Raw genomic sequence first — 19,090 nt, 5'->3', positions numbered from 1 at the left:
GACATACTTGACTCCTCCCTTGGGCTCAGTCTGGTCATCTCGTACGTCACAGGCCATCCTAGGGCCCCCGAAGACTGCTCTCACTGCTACACTTGGTGCCAGCTGAAGCTTCTGAATGAACGTCAAGGGTAGCCTCCTGTAAGGCACATTGTAGTAGTCCAGGCGAAAAAATGACAATTTTTCAGCAGACAATTGTGTGTTTCCTACTTAAAGGTAAAGTCAGAGAGGAGGTTGCGAACTAGGTCTGAATGGGGTAGAGTGCAACCCTGTCTCAAACACAATGTCCTTACTTAACAACTGCAACTAGGACTACTGGAACTGCCATCGCTAAGTGGTACAATCATGTGACATTTCACCATCACTTTGCTAGGGTAGAAGTATCAGCCCTAATACTAAGCAAGGCCCACCTGTGCGTATATGCATTATTCATAGTAACAAAAGCTTGTATTTATCACTTTGTATTTTCTCTTTTTACCCTTTGGTGAGTAGAGCTTGAATCTAATTATGAAGGTTAGAAATTCCTAAATCATCAAACCGAGACTTCCACTAGTCAATTTATAGAAGTTCTGATCTTAAAAAACTGTCAATTAATATTGGAATGGAAATCACATAATTCAATTTTGCAAAATGATAAATTTGATCTTTGGCTACGTTTTGCTGTGTTTTGCAGAACTCTATGAAATCTTCTTATCTAGAGCCAAGGAACGATGGAAGATTTTTGGAGAGACAGGCACCGAAAATGATAACGAAGGTATTTTGAAATGGTATCAATAACTGCTCTTATCATTTCACAATAGATAATATACTGTTTGTAGTATTTCTTATAGTGCAAAGACACTTTCAGGGATTTTAACGATATAATGTCCCAGCACAGAACTTTTAGCAGACAATTGTGCGTTTCCTACCTACTTAAAGGGAAAGTCAGAGAGGAAAATTCTAGAAATATTATGTAGAGGATCACATTTGGGGGTCTATTCTCTGTAGTAGTGCAATTCTCAATAATCAGTGTTATGTGAAATTTCTGGATGCGTCAACCCTGTGTTAGAAGATCTTCATTTTATATTACAGTTTCATAGCTATTGTTATAAGCTTCATAATGCCCTTTTCTTCTCAAATAACAGCCTGACTATATAACTTAGTAAGATTCTGGTTTTGTAAGTCATGCGAAGTTCACTTTTTATGCCCAGTTGGTTTTGCTTCTTTCTTCTGGCTATTACAAAATTGAGGGAAAAGATGATACATTTTTGTTACAAGATCCTAACCCTATAATTTGCTAAATGGAAGCTTGAGACAGGTCCTCATAGTTGCAGCATTCCCAAAGGTCACATGATAACAAGTCAGGTGCTTGGCAGCTGGCTTGCAATTATAAATTGTAGCATCCTTTGCAGTCTTCCCTGTTGTCTTCCAATGAGCAGAGTCAATGGGGAAGCCAGCAGGAGGTCACAAATGGCAATCATGTGATATTACTCCTAATGACCATGCAGGATAAATCTTAACAACAGCAACTGGAACTGCCATCATAAGTCAGTGCAGACGCGTCACACTGCACTTTATAGTTGTGTCATCCAGCAACAGAGTTCTTTGTCCCAATTAGCCATTGTTAATTGAGGATCACCTGTACATATCTTTCAAAAACAGTGCCAGGGTAGGAAATTAAAGTGTGCTGTTATGGAAACCTCATAAGGAATAGCATGTAGATTTGGTGTAGGGAGAAGACTCCATATAAAGAAGCAACAGAGCTGAGTCATAGCTTACTTTGCAGAAAAAAATGTTTGAATTAATTAAATAAAGTAAAATGCCTCCCTAGTCTCACACTAAAGACTCATCTGGAGAAGGAAGGAAGAGTGGGGAATGGGTCAAGAAGGGATAAGAAATAGGCGAAACAACAAAAATATAAAAAGAATGAGAGATAAACACGGGGGGGGGGGAAATTGACCCAAAAATTCAGATAGAGGAAAGCTAGTGAAAATGATAAAATGTGTATAGTGCAGCATTTAACAAAAGCAAGAATGTAGATTCACAAAAATATGAATGAAGCTAGGAGAGGTTCAGGGTCTCCTCTTGGAAAATATATCTAATGCAGAGTTCCAAAATTTACTGTTATAAAATATTTACAAAATGTTAGTTTAAAAATATTTTCAGAGGAGCAAAAGAAGTTAAAAAAAAAGTCTCCCTTCAGGTGCAAAACAAAAATGGCTACATTGAGTATTTGATTCTAGGTGGGACACAAAAGATTCAGGGTGTTGCTTTTGTCAACAGATGAGAGGCAAGCTGTTGCCCTAACTAAATTATGTTCTGAAGAGGTTTGAATAAGCAAGTCCATGATTTATGGAGCCTCCTGAAATTCAGGTTTTGGACAGTGTTCTCCGTGTTAGTAAAGGGTGATCGCTGCTGGTTGTAGAATGGGAAGAAGAGTCACACAAAATGGAGGTTGGGAGGAAGGGTGAAAATGGGAGAACTCTGATAAATACCATTCCTCTCTTAGTAAAATTGTATTTTGCTGTTGAAATCATTTTATTCTGTACAATATGTCAATCATTACAGAAGTTTAAAGTAGATATAACAGAAATATTGAAACTGAATGCTTTTACTTGAATATTGAAGTAGATTGTGAAAAAAAATTATTTTATTTTTTTAATCCCATTTATATCCCACCTTTCTCCAAAGACTCAGTGCGGCTTACAATCTAAGCACAAATCAATGTGCTTAGCAATAGCCTTCATTCTATGTATATGCCTGCTTATTAGGGCTTTCGGGGGGGGGGGAAGCGGCATTATTACAAAGTCAGCTTATTGCCCCCAACAATCTGGGTCCTCATTTTACCTACCTTGGAAGGATGGAAGGCTGAGTCAACCTTGCTGCCCAGTTCCTTCTTTTGTTTTTTAAATGGAATACAGGAACTTGCGACCAGTCACTTAGCGATTAAAATTACAACAGATGTCTCCCTGGGTATAGTTATAACCTGGATTTGAAATTTTGACTATTCGGGGGGAGGGGGGAGGAGAGACTGCAGTCACGTGACCACTTTGAACCCTGGGCAACTGGCCACATTTATGCCTGTTAGCAGCGTCCCAATCACATGACTGTGTTTTACAATTGATTTGCTGAAAACCAGCATGAATGTCCAGTTTTGGGCAAAACCACAACTATAGTGAACCATTGATTTGTTTAACAACCATGGGGATTCACTTAATGACCACTGTTAAAAATATTGTAAAAATGGATTGCTCCAGTGGTGGGATTCAGCCAGTTCGCACCACTTCAGCAGAACCGGTAGCTAATTTTTTTGTGGCCCAGGCCCAGAATGGACCTCCGGAAGCGGCATCCACACAGAGAACCGGTTGTTCACATATCTGAATCCCACCCCTGGATTGATCATGTGAGTGACCCAGTTTGTGATCATTACAACTTGCAACTATGATGGCAGGAGCCATTATGTAACCCAGGGACTACCTGTATGCCTATGACTGATTTAAAGGAACTTGCAAACTGTTTATCAAAGCAATATAACCTTAGCAGGCTGAAGGTTTATTCTCTGAGCTTGAGGGGTTGGTTTCTAAATATTTCGTTACCATGCTAGGTAACATCTTCAGCCGAGTTTAGGGAATGTCAGTGTCAGTGTTCTTCTGTTTATAAGGGCTTCGTGGGGTCAGTAGGTCTTGTGATGGGTCAGGTGTGGGTGTCAAGTGAGGGTCTTGTAAGACACACCCACACCTGACTCATCACAAGACCCGTCACAAGAAGATGTTACCTAGCCTGGTAATGAAATGTTCGGAAAGCAACCCACAACCTTGGGAGAACAAACCTTCCCCCTCACCCTACACCCGAGCTACAGATATTCATCACTATTACAAATATAATCTTCTATTACTGGGAATCAGTCTACAGACATGTATAAATCTGCAGGTTTACTCTCTCTAGATGCTGGAGCATCACTTGCTGACCGAGAAGCTAGCTTGGAACTAATAAAATTGGATATATCCCGCACATTTCCATCCCTTTATATTTTCCAGAAGGTAACGTTTATTGATTATGCTTTGAGATTAGACTGCTTTTAAAATAATGTTTTGCTAAAAGCAAGAATTCTGTCCTTGGAAGACTTTTTCTGTTACGGTTTAATGCAGTCGATAAGCTCCATCTCCATTAAGATAAAGGGCTTAACAAGATAAAGATAGTTATAAAATCTGTACAGTTTGCACATGTTATAAACTCTCTTGCAAGCTAAAGTATGGCAGAAAGGTTGACGTTTGGATTTCTGTAGAATTGCAGCTGTTGTGTGTTGAGCTTTTTAAAAGCCTATACAAAAAAAAAGAAAAAGAACAACGCAAGCAAATTACAAATTGTTTGGGAACACAACATCTGTGTTGTATTCTTCAATCAAAATACACTTGAGGGGGGATTTTTATTTTCAAAATTGTGTGAAGGAAAGAATTCAACCCCAGTGTGCACATGTTATAAAACCATTTTTAAAAGCATATTTCTCTTTTGTTTGTACACAACGTAGTGTTCTAATACTGTTGTTATTACTGTAGTAAATGTAGGTACTACAGTTCCATTTCTTTATTACAGAGTAATATATAAAACAGTGGGTAGTGTCTCATTGTGAAATTGAAGCTGCTCCGCGTTTTACAGTAGTGTTTCCCAACCTTGAAAACATTAAATGTGTGGACTTCAACTCAACACAATCCTTAGCAACGGTTGTTTTGGCTAGGGATTTTTTGTAATTGAAATCTACACACCTTAAAGTTGCTGAGGTTGGGAAACAGTTTTGCACTGAAATCCTGCAACTAGTCTGGGAACAAGGCTGGCATATTTTGCCTAGGCAAAAGGTAGTTTTGAGCCTCAGTATTTCCCTTCATGTTCAGTCAACCTGCACTTGGAAACAAACATTTATCAATATGAAAGCTCATTGCCCCTCCGTGTTTGGATTACAGAATGCTAAAACATAACCTTTGGATTTGAAGCCTTCTTTATTTCATTGTTACTAAAATGTACCGTATGACTGCATCGGCCTTATTAAATTGTAGATTATTTCAATCGTATTTATTGCTTGTAATCATCATTGCCATGTCCCTAAATTAGGTATGTCCGAAAAGAATGGACATATTAGATTTCCTCTTTTTAATAAAGCTGCTTTTTAAATGCAGTGGCCTTCCAATGGAAATTATAATGATGAGAGGAGAACAGATTATTGAATGTAATATCCCAGGCCACTAGTTCTAATGACCTAATGGGATTCATAGTTTTGATTACGATTGTAAGTACCTGGAATCTACTAGGATTGAGCAGGTGGATAAATTGCCCAAATTAATGGGTAAATTGGCTCCATAGGGAATACATTTTCTTATCACACAAAAGAATCCTTCTTCTCATAGATGCTAATCACCAAGCTTCTGACAGTAGCTTTTTCAGACACACCTTACCTACTGTATAATCAACTGTGCTGGTTAGCATCCTGACTGCTATATTTATATTAATTGATATTTTTGGACATTTTCATGTAGAATATATTGTATGCATTCTGTCTAGGCAGGAAGACAAGCTTTAGAAAATGGAGTGTCCTATCACAAAAGTAGACTATAAAACATTTTTGTGTTTGTTCAGGTTGAAGCTAGTATGTTTTTTTCTTGAAAAATAACAGCTATTCAAGATCATTAATTCATATGCATAAGAGTTGATAGCCAGGTCTTATAAAGGGGAGTTTTTAGAAGGGATTTTAATGACACAAGTGCTGTGTGACAAAAAGTTGGTATTAAAAGTTACATAATATGTACAAATTTTACTTTATATTCTATCTCTGCAGAAGTTTTTCTAGATTTAAAATTACCTTTTATCATATGTGTCCATTTTTAAATTTCAGTTTTTAACCTTTACCTTTTTGATCTACTGTTTCCATTTTAGGGTGGCCCTTTTCATGATCTCTTGCACAGTGTCTTGGGAGCATATACGTGTTACAGACCTGATGTAGGATATGTAAGTATCCTAGTGTTGTCAGTCTTTCAACAATGACAATAATAAAGAAGAATGTAGAAAGGAAAGCAAAGGTAGTATCTATAATAATCCATGTTCTTGGTGCAATCCCAAAATATCTGGAGCACAACTTGAATACCATGGGCATTGACAAAAATCACCATCAGCCAGTTGCAAAAGGCAGGTTTACTTGTAACAGCTTACATCCTGCGACTATACTTTTAATACCATCAAACAACATGTTCCTACCCAAAATCCCTGGGAAGGATTTGATAGGTGGAATGAAAATGCCAAAACCAATCTAAACATTTGGCTAACTGTGCGACCAACTATAATAATGATAATAAGGTATTAAATTTGCATGCCTTCCAACTCTCAACGGTCCTGGGTATTTCACAACAATAAAATAGAAATTACAATAAAATCAAAGCTTCCTTAATGTATTATGTTAATATATATGATTATTGATACGATTATAAACGTATGCTTTATAAACTGAGCCAATTACCACAAACTTAGCCTTTTGACCCCAAAAGGGAAAACATGTTCTCCCACACTTAGTTTCCTTAGTTTAAACTCAATTCCGTTGCAATCTAGGGAATTCTGGAAGTTGAAGTCCACTCCCCTTAAAGTTGCTGAATTTGAGAAACTGGTGCAACTGTTCTGCTGCAAGATATTTCATATCAAAAGGTGAACTTCCCAATGCTGTAACTCCTTATACATATTTGCTAGGAATATAGAACAGATATCCCTAGCAAAAATAAATAATCTCGAGATATCCAGAGATATCCTAGAATGTATTTAAAGATTGCATTAGTTTTAGGGTGACACTTTCTCTAGACCAGGGGTCGGCAACCTAAAAAAGGAAAAGAGCCACTGGGAACCGGTTCCATCACAAATTAAAAAAAGTGGGAGCCGCGTGCGTGTGTCCATGCACGCGCATGTGCAAAAAACGTTTTGCGCATGCGCAAAAAATGTTTTGCGCATGCGCAAAACGGTTTTTTTGCACATGCGCAGACGCACGCGGTTGCCACTTTTTTAAGTGACATGGAACCGGTTCCCGGTTGCCCGACGGCGACGGCCCGTCTGCAAAGCTGCAGCTTTGTAGACGGGCCGCGGCAGCTTCCTCGAAGAGCGAAGCCGCTGCCCCTTCGCGCGGAAGTATGCACGCACCTCTCCAAAGGTTTGGGGAGGTGCGCGCGCACCTCCGCCCATTCGGGGAGGTGTGCGCGCACCTCTCGGAAGGGGCAGCGGCTTCGCTCTTCGAGAAAGCTGCTGCGGCCCGTCTGCAAAGCTGCCGAAAGCGACAGCTTTGCAGACGGGCCGCGGCAGCTTCCTCAAAGAGCGGCGCCGCTGCCCCTTCGCGCGGAGGTACGCGCGCACCTCTCCAAAGGTTTGGGGAGGTGCGCGCGCACCTCCGCCCATTCGGGGAGGTGCGCGCGCACCTCTCCAAACGGGCGGTGCCACTCTCCATTTGGAGAGGTGCGTGCGCACCACTGCCCGTTCGAAGAGGTGCGCGCGCACCGGACGGCTGGGAGCCGCAGGAGACGGCTCAAAGAGCTGCATGCGGCTCCGGAGCCGCGGGTTGCTGACCTGTGCTCTAGACAAATGGAAACTAGATAGAAATTGCTGAGAATCATTGTATGTGCCGAATGTGTATTCATTCACCCACATATATTTTCCTTCCATTCGTCTATACTTGCTTAGAAACATTTGCAAATTTTAGCTATCTAAAGTAAAATATTGAGCATCTTTACCTCACAATGGACATGGGTTTTTCCCTCTATATCCATAATCACTGTTATTTTTAGACTTAATTATAATTCATCAAGTAAATTAATGAAAAAAAGTAGCAAATCTGGTTCAGAATAAGGCGCCATCTTATTTTCATAATTTGGTAATCTAGATTTAAAAAATACTGTAGCATAAAAATGAGTCTCTTACTTAGTACACTCAAAACCTGTTTCTGTTTGTGTTTTAAAGGTCCAGGGAATGTCTTTCATTGCTGCGGTTCTCATACTTAATCTGGACGAGGCAGATGCTTTTATTGCCTTTGCAAACCTTTTGAACAAGCCATGCCAGCTAGCCTTTTTTCGTGTGGATCATAGCATGGTATGGGACCATATTAATACTTCAATTTATTTTCTTCTTACTGCAAATGCACATGTGGCAATCGCAATAGCACTTAGACTTATCTATTACTTTACAGTGCTTTACCCGTCTTCTCTGAGCGCTTTACAGAGTCAGCCTATTGCCCTCAACAATCAGGGTCCTCATTTTACTGACCTCAGAAAGATGGAAAGCTGAGTCAGCCTTGAGCCGGCGAGACTCGAATTGCCGAACTGCAGGCAGTGGACAGTCAGCAGAATTAGCGTGCAATACTGCATTCTAACCATTGTGCCACCACGGCTCATGTAGATCAGGGGTCTTCAATCTTGACCCTTTTATGACTTGTGGACTTCAACTCCCAGAATTCCTCAGCCAGGCATGTTGGCTGAGGAATTCTGGGAGTTGAAGTCCACAAGTCATAAAAGGGCCACGTTTGAAGACCCCTGATGTAGATGTTTCTATTGAAGTCAGTGGTATTCCCAGTCTTCTAAACCTCCAAGCTTTGTATACATCCTTATAGCTCACATGTATTTATTTGCAGCTAAGGAACTGGACTAGCAGCAAATACATCAGTAGAATATGTTGTCCCTTTGCAGAACTGTTGTATTTTTCAGTATTTACACATTCTATTTTCAGTTCCTCCAGTTTTCTGTGATGTAATAGTAATCGCTGCAGTCTTTTGCCTTTTGGACAAAATGATAGCAAGAAGAAAATAATACTCCGACTACTTACGCCTAGCAACACATGTCTTAGATACATCAGGGTTGGATTACTGTAAAAAAAAACACCTCCTCATTGGCTTACCTTTCAAAAACCTCTTCAGAAACTGCAGTTCTTTCTGAGTGTTGCTGCCAGGGAAATATGGGGCATATTCTTGCATTGTTGCACCAGCTGCCAATTGCACTGTTGTTACTGATTATGCTGGTAGGGAATTCTGGGAGATGAAGTCCACACATCATAAAATTGCCAAGGTTGAGATACACTGTCTTAGAACCTTTTTCTGTCTACCTACCATATAGAGTGGAAATGGTGACGAAATTAGAGTGTTTTTGGTTGGTTGCACCAGTATGGTGTGATATTGCACCTGATGAAAACCTGGTGGCCTGGTCCTTAGTTATGTTTTGCCCTTAGTGAAGATAGTGTTGTTCTGATAGGCTTCATATGATCTGTTGTGCTAAAGATAGTTGTGTGTTTTTTTATAATTTTACTGTATTTTTAATGTAGCTCATGTTATACTGAGTTTAAATTATTTTAAGGATACGCACATTTATGCAACCACATTAGTGTACATTTTTATTGTTATTTTTCCTCCCTAAAATATTTTGTTTTGTTTTTTAATTGAACTGTACACCTTATATGTTAGATTAAAGATGGAAAAAATTCTGAAGTGATTTATCTTGGTCTGATTTTTTTTACAGCTCAAAAACTAGCGATTTTAATGGCTGTGTAGACTTTTTATTTCCACTGTACCTATGAGCAGTGCTTGCTGTTATCTGTATCAGTGTTTCTCAACCTTGTCAACTTTTAAGATGTGGACGTCAACTCCCAGAATTCCCCAGAGAACAATTTTAAAGTTGCCAAGGTTGAGAAACACTAGTCTACATTGCAAGGGTAATGGAAAGCTGAGATCATTAACCCTGAGTGTTTGAATATCAGCTGAATTATTTCTCAACTGCAGACTCTGTTGTACAGTAACCGTAATGTCACTTTAAATAAGGTATACCATTTAAATGGCATACTCTGTTCTGTAAAGTGATATATAATTCTGCAGAAGTTGTAAAATTTGTGACATTTTGTACGATTTCCTGAATTATATGTTTCTCTCCTTTTTCCTTACAGATGCTGAAGTACTTTGCAGCATTTGAAGTATTTTTCGAGGAAAACCTGCCTAAACTGTTTCATCATTTTAAATCCTATAATCTTACCCCCGACATATACTTGATAGATTGGTACGTTGGAAACTTAATGGTCACATCATACCCCAGTAATAAACTTTTGGGTGAAGTTAAATATAAAACAGATTTTATCAGGTGTTCTAGGATTCCTTGAGATTGGTTAAGGCAGATATGTCAAACTCACAACATCATGTGATGTCGCGCAACGTATTGGGACAGTTTTGCCATGGCCGGCAATGGGTTGGGTGTGGCTTCCGCATGACGCGTCCGGCCTGTGGGCCGGCAGTTTGACACCCCTGGGTTAAGGGTATCTGGTTAGGAGAACAGAAGTGACTGTAATACGTATGCGTAAAGCACAGAGGAGTAAACAGAATGGGATTCAATAGTAGATGACGTATAGAAGATTACCGTATTTTCCGGCGTATAAGACGACTGGGCGTATAAGACGACCCCCTACATTTCCTGTTAAATTATAGGGTTTGGGCTATACTCGCCGTATAAGACTATTCCTCTTCCAACACACACCAAATAAAAATTTGAAAACATCAGATTTGATTTTAATATGGTAATTTTAATTCAAATGCTTATGACATGCAGGTACTTAATAGGAAAACTGTCACTTATAAACATAAGGCTGTTTGTCATCAAACATGTAAACATAAAACAGTGCAAGTGGATTAAACTTTTCCTAATTCACTCTAAAGCTTTCCCTGTGCAGACCAAATGGGAGATCCGCTCCAGGTTTTCCAGCCAGCCTACCCAGTTCCTGAGTCAAATGTGTCCTTAGAGCTAAGCAGCTGCTCTGACTGCTGTATTCCCCACCTGCCTTTCAAGTTGGGATAGACTGCAGCTGCTCTTCAACTTTAGAAGGAAAGACGCCCAGACCCCAGCCTGTAAAAAATCACAGACTGCAGCTTCTTCTCCAATTGGTCCCGCTTTCCCTGCGCAGACCAAATGGGAGATCCGCTCCAGGTTTTCCAGCCAGCCCTGTCCCTAAAGTTTCAGCACCCGTTGTATAAGACAACCCCTGACTTTTGAGAAGATTTTCATGGGTTAGTTTAACAAAAATAGTTTTCTCCCTGGCTAAATAAAGTTGGTAAATATGAGAGAAGGAGAATAAACGATGGTGTTTCACCTAACTAGCTTCAGAGCTAAATTTTGCCACTAAAAAAACTTTCGTGGATTGAACACCTCAGAGAAAAATCCGCTTCTTTAATATTATGTGTTCACATTCTGCTGTCCCCATGAACTACTACTGTGCCACCAAATACAGCAGGCGGGTTTTTTAAATGCAGTCCTGAAATCTAGTCAATGGATACAATGGTTTTTTAATTTAAATATAACTACACATCCACTTATTAAGTTGGCTTTTCTTTTTGGAGTCTTAGGGTTAGTGTTGACTTTAGGCAACTGGAGAAGTCTGCAGTTTTCTTGGCAAGATTTCAGAAGTAGTTTGCCAGTGTCTTCTAGAGACTGACCCACAGTCACTCAGTTGGCTTTGTGCTGACGGCAGGACTAGAATGAACTATCTCCTGGTTTCTAGCCTGGTGTCTTAGCTGCTACACCAAACTGGCTTTCTAATCTTCATATTACAGCTCTTCACTTGGAATGTGGGAGATACACTTGGAAGTGGAGAGATAGTTGCAAATGAAATGTCTACTGGTGCTGCGTTCCTTAACCCAAGGCGTGATTGCTTATCTAGATTAAATAATCACTGATCGTACTAGAGCAGGGGTCTTCAAACTTGGCCCTTGTATGACTTGTGGACTTCAACTCCGAGAATTTCTCAGCCAGGCATGCTGACTGAGGAATTCTGGGAGTTGAAGTCCACAAGTCATAAAAGAGCCAAGTTTGAAGACCCCTACACTAGAGGAATTAGAGGATGTGGTGTTTTGCCCTTATGTGCCTGATTGTTTTTAATTTCAAAATGCAGGATCTTCACCCTGTACAGCAAGTCACTACCCCTTGATTTGGCCTGTCGAGTTTGGGATGTCTTTTGTAGAGATGGAGAAGAATTTTTGTTCAGAACTGGGTTAGGAATCCTTAGGTTATATGAAGATATTCTCCTGCAGATGGACTTTATTCATATAGCACAGTTTCTAACAAAGCTACCAGAAGATATCATGTCAGAGAAGCTCTTCTCATGCATTACATCTATTCAGATGCAGAATAGTAACAAGAAATGGGCTCAGGTAAGTACTAACTATATGTGGATAAATGTTTTAATTTTGTCGGGAAGGAACTCTCAATTTAAAAGAGAAGTGCAACCACAAGCAGAGATAAAGATTAACCTTGTCCAGGGAAATAAGGCTTTTACCTGTTGCTGAATGAAGGTGGTTGCCTTAGGAATAGCATTCTTGCAATGGACACCACCACTATCAAAGTCTTGACACCTCTAGCCACCTGCCACATACAGGTGGCCTTCATGTAACAACTACAGCTTGGACCAGAATTTCCGTTGCTACGCAGGGCAGTTCTTAAGTGAGTCACAGCCAATTTTATGACTTTGTTTGCCACGGTTAAGAGAACCATGCAGTCATTAAGAGAATCCAGCTTCCCCCATTGACTTTGCTTGTCAGGAGCCAATTGGGAAGGTCACACATGGCGATAACCCTGGCTTGCTGCAATCATTGTAAATACCAGTTACCAGGTGCTCAAATTTTGATCCCTTGTCTGTGGGAATGGTGTGGTTGTAAGCGTGAGAACTGGTTGTAAGTAACTTTTTTTCCAGTGCCACTGTAACTTTGAGGAGTTGCTAAATGACTGTAAGTCAAGGACAATCTGTACTAGGTTGCAGGGATATCTGAAAAGCATTTATTGAAAATGTTGCCTACAGATAAGGAGATGTGGATACCATTTTAAGAGCTATTGAAACCATGAAGAACTTTGATGATTAAAATCTGCACTTCGAATTCAAATTGCTATAGTTGAGGCAACAAGATTGTATGTAGACCCAGTTAATGGAACAGCTGTATTTTGGAAAACAGTTTCTATATGTCACATCACCTTAATCTCCAAATTATCAGTCCATTAGTGAAAGTAGTCCCATGTATTATTCCATTCCATAGAAATAAGTGTCTAAGAGATTACTTGTGTCTTAGGTGAAACAATGAACACTCACAGGCTGTGTACTTAAGTTAGGGGAACTGCAGTCCTGGATAAGAAATGCCAGTGAACCATCCCCCAATAGCCAATTGTGTAGATTGACTTGATTGTTGGTTGACCTCTCACAGAACCAGATGTAAAAAAACAATATGAAAATTATCTCAAAATAGAGATAAAGAAATAAGTATCCAGTCTCTGCATCACTGCTCTTAAGAGATTTTCTAACTAAATTTCAGAAATGTAACAAAGTATCATGGCTGCATTTTTCTAAAGATATGCTATGATTGTGACAGTTCAGGGTACTGCTGATCATAAGGCTTCCTATAAGATTTAAGGAGTATACCCTAATATAAGCATAACCAACTCTAATACTGAAACTTAATTGGTATTCTTATTTGAATATATTAGAGTTGGTTATGCTTATATTTAGGCTATACTCCTTATACGGTCCTTATATTACTGTAACTGTTGAAATCAGTGGGATTCGGGACTTAAGTCACTCATGATAAACTGAATCATAACTGACTTCATGTCTTACTGATTTCAGTGACTTTAGTTCAGTGACAAGTCTGAAACTTGTATATTTACAGTAGACTATTGTATTGTGCATGTTTCTGCTAGAATTCAAGTGCTAAAATCAGCCTTCCATCCTTCCGAGGTAGGTAAAATGAGGACCCAGATTGTTGGGGGCAATAAGCTGACTTTGTAATAATGCCGCTTGGGGCCCCCCCGAAAGCCCTAATAAGCAGGCATATACATAGAATGAAGGCTATTGCTAAGCACATTGATTTGTGCTTAGATTGTAAGCCGCCCTGAGTCTTCGGAGAAGGGCGGGATATAAATGGGATTAAAATAAAAAAAAAATTAAAATTAAAAAAAATGCACCAGTTTCACAGTGAGATTTTGCCTGATAGCAAGAAGACTAAAAAGAATATGCCGCATATTATTATGCTATAAATAATATATAAAGTTTGCTAAGTTTTGCAAATTTTAGTTGTAAGATTTTTAAAGTGTGTGTGTGTGTGTGCGTGTGCGTGTGTGTGTGTTCCTTGATCTATGACATAAAAGCTATTTGGTTCTCCATTTATGAGTGATTCTAGAAGTGATATTGAACTATTGAAAAATAGAGGTAGGCGAATGGTGGAAAGTAAATGGTTTATGATCCTGATAGATGAGAAAACCTGCAAAAATGGCTACTTTTTTAATAAATGTTTAAAAGGTGCCCCTTTTTAAGTTTTATTTTAAAAACTGGTTTTCAGGTGTTTGCCTCATTAATGAAGGATAGCAAAGAAGGAGACAGGAACCATAGTCCAGCACTAAAAAGTTAACTTCCAAGTTCAATTGGAAAAACCACTTGGTTGTGAAAGAATTCTTCTAAAACATCTTCTCAGTGAAAACCACTAAAAACAGCTTCAGAGACGGAAGAAGACACAGTATTGACTGAACGCAGTGGTGGAATTTGACGGTCCTTATCCTGCTGCCAGTATTAAAGACCTCTTTTGTGGGAAGATACCTTTTCACAGGAAGCAGAACAATAAAGTATGAAACTGAGAAAGTGGCTATCGCATATTTAATATTTAAAGTTGAAATGCAATAACATTTGTAATAACTTTTGTTGGTACTTAAAATTTTGAGGGATACCTTTTTTTATGATTACCACAAAGGCACTTTTGGGGGCAGGGCTGGTGTTTTAAAGTAAGGCCCCAGAAACTGCTGCCCGAACCAAACGTTTTGGTACAAATACCTCCAAAATTACAAATGAAGTCCTTAGGACCAAATCAGGTTTTGTTTTGATGTACATGCCTGCCTAGGAACAGGCGGCTTTTACCTGCATCTTACAAAACTCCTTTTAAACTGCAGTTTCGCTTTCCAACTAAGTGAATGCATGTAAGCGAATACAGAGGAAACTGCGTGCAATTTTGCTATGGAGCCATTGGCAAATAAGTCTTTTGGCTGAAAGGTGGCAGTAACTGTGGGCTTATATAAGCAGCCAAGGGGGTGTTCAGCGTTTTACATTTTGAAGTACTTTGCTTACAGGAAAATCGGTTTCTAATCCATAAAAATCATATGAATTTTTTTTAATCCAAGTGACTTATACTTGATAAACACTAGTGTAATTAATAAGCTAGTGATAACCCTTTTGCACATTTTACGCAATGTTAATGTTGAAAGTTTTGAGTCCCTGTATATTAAAAGTGTTTTTTCTCATTTAAATTTAAAGTTGATTACTGCAGTGTGTACAATGATGAGTACCCAAAACGCATCTTGTTAGTCCATACCCTCTCTTTTAATGTCAGCATCGATACTGTAAAGACAACATGCGGAAGGTCGAACTTCCTTCACACTCCAAAACGTTTTAAAATGGCTTTTGAACAGAGGGGAATGGGAAAGGATACCTCTTAATTTCTCCGAGCAGCTAATGCTTGTTCTTTCTAAGTCCGTTTTGATAGTATTAATGTAAATAAAATTGCCTTTCTTTTTTTTCTTTGTACCAGTCCCTGTATGTGCAAATAAAGTCAAATTTATCATTGCATTAAAAAAATAAAATAAGTGAGACTGCTTCAGTTGTGAAGTGTTGCAGAGCCTATTTTAAAGGTTTGGTTACAGTATATTGTAATATTTATGTTGCTATCAGATGTAAACCACACTTCAATATTACTTATTACAACATTCAAGTTGAAGTTCAAATGTCTTGCTTTTTTTTCTCTTGTGTATTTACTTGCTTCCGGTATATGTCCTTTACTTGGGTTCTCTTGTACAGTTTTCTTACTTTTCAAGTACAGTATACACATGTATATAAATTGTAAATAGAAGGAATTTAGCCTTCATTCAAAACTACTAGTAACAATTCCTGTGTAAATAAACTTGTAAGCAGAATGAATACTGTCTTCATATCAGTTTGTTCAGCCTTCGTGTGTAAAGAAGATTCTTCTGTAAGCTTCCCCAATGATCTGATTCAGTAGTCCAGACATGAGCGCTAAAAGTCGTTTTTTTTCAAAGTTAGGCTTTTAATGAAAGATTACGGTTTGTATCTTCTCAAAGAATCAGCACTGACTGTCACACCTATGTATTCAAAGGGCTGGGGATCCTGTGACACTGTACAGGTTGATGAACTACAGCCACTGGCCATACTGGTTGAGGCAGCGGGAGTTGCGATACAGCCGCATCCTCACATATATAATCCCCTTTCCTTAGTATATGAAACAAAGCTAGGATAGAAGAATTCAGAATATCAATCTTAGCTGTCCCTGAAGCTGATTGCAAACCAAAGGGATGGAGAAAAATTGACTGGCATATTTGCAATGCCCTTATCACAGTAAATGAACTGAAGTTCCTACATCAGTAGATGCAGTCTTCCGTTTTTAACCCTGGGTTATCGTTTTGCACCATCAAACGATAGCACCACAATTTGCTTCTTAGACAAGGCAGACTTAACAGAGCCACTTCAGTGATGGGCACAAATTATTCGTTTGGTGCAAGGGAATAGTGCCCAAAGAGTTGTTATTTTCCCTGAGTCTGAAATCAACCTTTATCGCTGCATGTCAGCATAATGAAGCAAAAAGGTTTTATCTTTTTAAAACTGCACTATATTTTAGAGCAGGGGTGTCAAACTGCCGGCCCACCCCAGCTCCACCAATGCAGAAACAGTCACGATACGTCACGACACGTCATGTGACGTGGCAAGTTGACACCCATGTTTTAGAGAGTTGTAAGTCAAGGACTACCTGTATTGTCTGAGCTGTGCTGTCACTAAATGAACTGGGATAAGTCTAAGACTATCTGCATTGTCTGAGCTGTGCTAAGCTTGTATTTATTTTTCTGAGCAAGCTCAATAATTACGATACGATACGATAACCTTTATTGTCATTGTCCCATACAGAACAACGAAATTGAAAAATCCACATCAACCCCACAAAACCCAACAAAAACAACAAAATACATATCAACATACCACCCACCCCACATATACACATTTAACCCCTAGAAACACTCTAACACTCTAAAAACTAAATACAGAAGTTCTCTCAGAAACTGCATTCTGCTGCATTCAAATCCAAAAACGCTTTTGGATAAAAACTATTTCTCAAGCGGCTGGTCCTGGTCTTAATGACCCTACACCTCCTCCTAGAAGGCAGAAGCTGAAAGAGATCATTTCCGGGGTTCGTGCAATCCTGCACAATCTCCACAGCTTTCTTATAACACCTGGAGGCATAGATTTGATCTAAAGTAGGAAGAGTACACCCAATTATTCTCTCCGCAGTCTTTACGACCCTGGACAGCATTGTTTTTTCCCTGACTGTACAACTCCCAAACCACACACAGAGACCATAGGTTAACACGATCTCTATGGTACAGTGGTAGAATGCCAACAACAGGTCCTTTGAGAGATTATGCTTCCTGAGAATTCTCAAGAAGTATAACCTCTGCTGTGCTCTCTTCATCACAACTTTGGTGTTTGCTCCCCATGTCAGATCATCTCTTAACTTCATTCCCAGAAATCGAAACACTGAGACCTGTTCCACACAATTCCCTCAATAATAAGTGGATGAATGTTCGATTTGCATTTCCTAAAGTCCACAATAATCTCTTTTGGGTTTTTTTTAAATTGAGGAATAAATTATTTAGTAATTAGTAAATTAAATCAGTAATTGTGCGTATGTCAGCCTCTTTTGCACATCTCAGATTGTGCATGAGGAAATAATTTCTTTGACAGCTTCTGTGATTTGGAGCAATAATTTGATTCCCTGCTTCTGTGGCTTTACAGCAAGTGCTTTTTCATTTGTAGCAGACCAGAACCACAGTTATAAGATGGATGGCTAAACAGGTAATCCTCGACTTACGACCACAATAGGGCCCCAAATTTCTGTTGCTAAGTGAGATAGTTAAGTGAGTTTTGCCCCATTTTACAGTATCTCTTGCTACAGTTGCTTAGTGAATCACCACAATTGGTAAGTTACTAACATGGCTGGCTTCCCCGTTGACTTTGCTTGTCAGAAAGTCACAAAAAGTAATCACATGACCCTGGATCACTGCAAGTCATAAATTTGAATCGGTTTCCAAGCATCTGAATTTTGATCACATGACTATGAGGACACTGCAACAGTCATGAGTGTAAAAAATGGTTGTCACTTTTTTTTAGTGCTGTTGTAACTTTGAACAGACACTAAATGAAGTGTTGTAAGTCGACTATCTGTATAAAGAGGTTGGTTGGTATTTCTTGGGAAGGAAGCTAAACACAAATAGTCCTTGCTTAACAACAGTAACTGTTGTCGATAAATGGTTGTTGCAAATAAATAAATTGAGGCCTACCCATATAAATGTTTTACATAAATCTTGTAGTCTGCCTGGAGCACCTGATCACCTTTGAGGATTCCCCTTTCAGAGCTGTTCATCTTGAACCGCTGTGTATTTACCCCGGTTAGCACACACTGGCATTTTGAGACTTAAAAAGTTTCCAAAATTACTTATTTTTTTCTCTTTGATTTTCTCTCTTGTGAGATTGGCCTCCAGAAAAGGGCTGAAGGAGATGGCACTCCAGGTCTATTCTGATTGCTCGTTGCCTTGGAAGAGTGAGGAAGATTCTCAGGGATGACTCACACCCTGGACGGTATCTCTTTACTCTCCTACCATCCGGTAGGAGATATAGGAATATAGCCAGCCGTACCAACAGGCTGAAAAATAGCTTTGATCCGTGGGCTGTTAGGCTTTTAAATGGGACATAATCTTATGCAGAATTGACTTGGGAGGCCGGTGTGTGGTGTAGTTGGTTCACATAGTGTGGTGGGATGGAGGGTTTGTTGTCACTGTGTGTTGGGGGGGAGAAAGCACGGGGGGGGGGAGGCTCAGCTAATCTCAATGTACACATGTTGTACTTTGACAATAAAGGTTTATTTATTATTATTGATTGATTGATTGATTGATTGATTGATTGAGGACTTTTCCTCCTTCATTTTTATATTTCGATTGCCAAAAAGGGAGCGTCTGGTCGCGCCACGCCACGATCCCAAAGC

General features: G+C 39.3%; 1 protein-coding gene across 1 annotated transcript in view; it reads left to right on the top strand.

Moving 5' to 3' along the window:
• Positions 1–15,960, top strand: part of TBC1D12 (TBC1 domain family member 12) — a 59,856-nt gene extending 43,896 nt beyond the window's left edge. The window contains exons 8-14 of the mRNA XM_081329112.1: positions 671–751; positions 3,922–4,016; positions 5,902–5,973; positions 7,954–8,082; positions 9,919–10,028; positions 11,908–12,166; positions 14,339–15,960. Coding sequence (XP_081185238.1) covers positions 671–751; positions 3,922–4,016; positions 5,902–5,973; positions 7,954–8,082; positions 9,919–10,028; positions 11,908–12,166; positions 14,339–14,407 — 815 coding nt within the window. The 3' untranslated portion in view covers positions 14,408–15,960. The remainder of the gene's footprint in view (positions 1–670; positions 752–3,921; positions 4,017–5,901; positions 5,974–7,953; positions 8,083–9,918; positions 10,029–11,907; positions 12,167–14,338) is intronic.
• The last annotated feature ends 3,130 nt before the right edge of the window (positions 15,961–19,090 follow it).

This window comes from Vipera berus (genome assembly GCF_964194415.1).
Source record: "Vipera berus genome assembly, chromosome: 5".
Taxonomy (NCBI): domain Eukaryota; kingdom Metazoa; phylum Chordata; class Lepidosauria; order Squamata; family Viperidae; genus Vipera; species Vipera berus.
Note: the sequence above shows the minus strand (reverse complement) of the source record. Positions and strands in the feature narration are given on the sequence as shown.